The following is a 4,354-nucleotide window of genomic DNA, read 5'->3' as shown; positions in this document are numbered from 1 at the left end:
CTACTGGCCTGAATACCTCAGAAGATGTTCCTTATTTCTTGTAGATCATGGTGAATCTATTTGGAAGACATTCTCAAAATGAAAATAGAAATGTGGAAAGAAATGAAAGAAATATGTTCATTGCTTAGACCATCTCAGGCATCTCTCTTTCATCTTGTAGAAGGTGCCCTTTGCCAGGTGTGGCCTGAAGAGGTGCCAGGCAGGAGAGAGGAGAAGAGTTCCAGAGGGCGAACAGGTTTGCTGCTACCAATGTGATCCTTGTCCAGAAGGGACCATTTCTAATCAGACAGGTAGGTCCCACTTCAAATTTTGGTCCTCCGGGATCAAGGAAGATATTCACCAGATCTTAGTATTGATACATTTTAATATTAATTTAACTTTTGATCAGAATAACATGCTTCAAAGGATTCATAATTCTCAGCAGAATGTTTCAGTTTATAACACAACCTCCCCTTCCACCACAGGCCAATTTCCCTGCTCCTCACCAATTTCATGCATGGTCGTTGCACAATTCATGGGCTCCCTCCTAGCCTTCCCTCCCTACTCTATTCCTAAAAATGGGGAGTGGGAGGTTCAAGATTTACCATTTATTATTCAGATGTGCTGCTTCTTTCAGAATGACTGACTTGGAAGGGACCCTGGAGGTCTTCTAGTCCAATTTCCTGCTCAGGCTGGAGACCCCATATCATGTCAGACAAGTGATGGTCCAATCTCTTTCAGCACTGTTACTCACCTAGGCCAGGGGTCCACAACCCTTGGTCCACTGACCAGCATCAGTCCACAGCATGGGCAGAAACCAGGCCACACAAACAAACAAAGCCCCATCCAAGGGGTTCAGGCAGCACAGGAAACCCCAAATGCCCCTCCCGTCCATGGGGAAATCCCTCTCCACAGAACCTTGGTACCCAAAAGGTTGGGAACCATTGATCTAGGAAATGGATAAAACTATTGGGAAATAGGAGCTCTGTCTACCTTTCTCTGCTAACCTTTCCCTGGGAGGAAATGTTTTTTAAGAAAAGATGTTGGAAAGAGTGCAGAGAAGAGCAACCAAGATGATTAGACTAAAACATATGAGGAGCAGTTACAGGAACTGGACATTGCTTGTCTAGTGAAGAGAAGGACCAGGGAAGACAGGATAACAGTTTTCCAATATTTGAAGGGCTGTCACAGAGAGGAGAAGGTCAGACTATTTTTCAAGACACCCGAAGGCCAAACAAGTAATCATGGATGTAAACTGATCAAGCAGAGATTTAAACTAGAAATACAGTAAGGAGAAATTTTCTGACAGTGAGTATACTTAATTGATGGAACAGAAGTTGCCTTCAGAAGTTGTGGGAGCTTCACCACTAGAAGCTTGAAAGAAGAGGTTTATTTATTTCTTTATTGAATTTGTATGCTGCCCCTCTCTGTGGACTCGGACTGCCATCTGTCAGAAATGGTGAAGGGTCTCCTGTTTGGGCAGGGGGGAGGGTTGGACTAGATGACCTACAGGGTCCCTTCCAACTCTGTTGATCTGTTAATCAATGAGCACAGTTGAAGTCCAAAGCGGAGAAGTTTCCTTTCTCCCTCCTGTAATAAATTTCTGTAAATCATTTTTCAACAATACACAGTTGCATGTCATTTTCTCTCTCATTCTCTCAGCCCAGAACAATGGACAATGGACACATAACTAAAGTAACAAGATTCCAGGCAAACAGATCTTTTGTGGGTTTCAGCATAAATTGGGGGGAGGGACCACAGTTCACTATTTCTCTCATTCTGAAATGTGCAGAAGGCATTGAAGGGCCCACTGACTCTTGCAAACTGACCAAGCCAAGTAGGAACAGATTCTTGTCTGTGGCAAAACTATCATGAACAATGACTTGCCTTTTTGACTCACCCTATAATGCACATGGGGTCATTCAGTTACTATCTATGGGCTGACCGCAGCCATGACAGCCATGTTACCCTTTGTTCTGCCTGGCCACAGGCCACCCAGGAACCAAGTAATTAATCAGACTAACAAACAAACAAACAAACACACACAGGCTTGTAAAAATAAAGCAAGGGTTGTTGTTTATATTCAAAAAGCTGCAAACCACGGAGTTTCAGAGCAATGTTAGTTTAAGAGTTCAATAGATCAGAGTTAATTACTCCAGGCAATGGAGAAGCCTTTCAGGCTTACGTCAGCCAGAAATAACTCACACCTTAAATGTCAGAATGTCCAGAAATCCACAGCAAATAGAAAACCACAATTCAAAAAACTTTCTTCAAATCTGAACAATAGACTCTCACACAAACCTCTCCAACCCTCCCCCTTTTCAAGGTTGCAGCAGCATCATTAATTCTTATCACCTGTGACCTATAATCTGTTTCTCTGTTTATGCAGCTGCTCTTGTCTTCCCAGCATTCTGATGACCCAAACATTCAGAATAGGATTGTTCATTAACTCTTCCCCTTCTGATTCAGATGAAACTCTGGCTGGAGATCTGACTGGCTCCATTCCCCGCTCTGCCTCTCCAGTCCCTTCCTGCTCCATTTGTCTCTCTGCCTCTCCTTCTGGTTCACTGTCTGATTCTTCCTCCAGCCAGATGGGTCTTCTGTAATCAGATGGCTCCCACTCCTCTGCATCAAAATCAGCAGCCAAAGGAGCTGGCCTGAACCCAACCACAACACCCTTAAGGGAGGGAAAAGTCTCATAGCACATGCAATAAAACCCTTATACAAGATTCTTTATTTCAGATGCAGCTCACTGTGACCCCTGCCCAGAAGACCAATATCCCAACAAGGACAAGGACCACTGCATTGCCAAGAAGATCCACTTCCTTTCCCATGAAGAGCCCCTAGGATACGCTTTAACTTCTCTGGGTCTTTTGCTTTCTCTGACCACATTAGCAGTTTTGGCAATTTTCCTTAAGCTTCGTGATACACCGATTGTCAAGGCCAACAACCGAGATCTCTCCTACATTCTTTTGGTTTCCCTCTTGCTCTGCTTCCTCTGCTCCTTCCTCTTCATTGGTCGACCCAGAAAGCTCCTCTGTATTTTTCAACAAACTGCTTTTGCCATTCTCTTTTCCCTTGCAGTTTCCTCTGTCTTGGCAAAAACTGTCATGGTGGTTCTGCCCTTTATGGCTACCAAACCAGGGAACAAGGCAAGGAAATTCTTAGGAAAACCACTAACCAACTCCATTGTCTTAGCCTGTCCCCTGGTCCAAGCAATTCTTTGTGCCACTTGGCTGATAACCTCTCCCCCATTTCCCAACTTGGACTTCCACTCCTTGGTAGGAAAGATTATCTTGGAATGTAATGAAGGCTCCGCTTCAATGTTTTATGCTGTCCTTACCTACTTGGGTTTCCTGGCCCTTGTGAGTTTCATTGTGGCCTTTTTGGCTAGGAAATTGCCTGACAGTTTTAATGAAGCCAAGTTCATTACTTTCAGCATGCTGGTCTTTTGCAGTGTTTGGATCACCTTTCTCCCCACCTATCTGAGCACCAAAGGGAAGTCCATGGTGGCTGTGGAGGTCTTTTCCATCTTGGCCTCTGGGGCTGGTCTCTTGGCTTGCATCTTTCCCCCCAAATGCTACATTATCCTATTAAGGCCCCACCTCAATTGTAGAGATAATATGATAAGAAACAAAAAACTCTAACTGATGCATGCATTTACATTTATCTTTCAGGGATGTTTAGTATCTTATGAGTTTCTAAAACCTGCTGACCATGAAACAGGAACCTGTCCATTAAATAATGCCTTATCAACTGTTACAACTAATTACAATAAGAGTCGCTTGTTTGAGGTATGCAAATATAGAGAATAAATTAATACGTGAATGATAAATTGGTGTATGAATGTTTGTATGTATGAATAAATAAATAAACAAACAAACAAATAAACAAACAAACCTTGTATCAGCAACAATTATGCAGTCCTTTTCATCCCATGCCTTCCAGTTGTCCCCATTGAGTCCCAGTTCCCTACGTAGAAAGAAAGCTTGCATATGTTGTTTTGTATGTGTGTGTATACATGTATACATGTATATGTGTATACACTCATTCATAGACACACATACACTCACTCACATATCAAGGCCATACATATCTCTGATATTTAACAGGTGTATGTTGTAATCATGGCTACCAACAAGTGGGGAGCTCTCAGTGGGGTACTGACTTTTGGGCCCTGCCTTGGGATAAATGTAGTTATGGATAACTGGGTCTGTATGAAATGCAGTTTAATTGCACATGGACCTCCTGAGGCTGGAAAGGATAAAAATAGAGTTTCCAAATGACAAACACCATCCCTTTGATAAATACTGGAATAAGGTAGAAAGATGGTTAAGCGAAATTACACAACAAGAAATTAGGAAATCTCCAGAAT

General features: G+C 42.8%; 1 protein-coding gene across 1 annotated transcript in view; it reads left to right on the top strand.

The window, feature by feature from the left end:
• Window positions 1-3,626, top strand: part of LOC139158172 (vomeronasal type-2 receptor 26-like) — an 11,180-nt gene extending 7,554 nt beyond the window's left edge. Inside the window, exons 3-4 of the mRNA XM_070735590.1 lie at window positions 161-290; window positions 2,722-3,626. Of these exons, the coding sequence (XP_070591691.1) occupies window positions 161-290; window positions 2,722-3,626 (1,035 nt within the window). The remainder of the gene's footprint in view (window positions 1-160; window positions 291-2,721) is intronic.
• Window positions 3,627-4,354: the final 728 nt, after the last annotated feature.

The sequence above is a fragment of the Erythrolamprus reginae genome, chromosome 1 (genome assembly GCF_031021105.1).
Source record: "Erythrolamprus reginae isolate rEryReg1 chromosome 1, rEryReg1.hap1, whole genome shotgun sequence".
Taxonomy (NCBI): domain Eukaryota; kingdom Metazoa; phylum Chordata; class Lepidosauria; order Squamata; family Dipsadidae; genus Erythrolamprus; species Erythrolamprus reginae.
The sequence above is the reverse complement of the archived record's forward strand: the minus strand, read 5'-3'. Positions and strand labels throughout refer to the sequence as shown.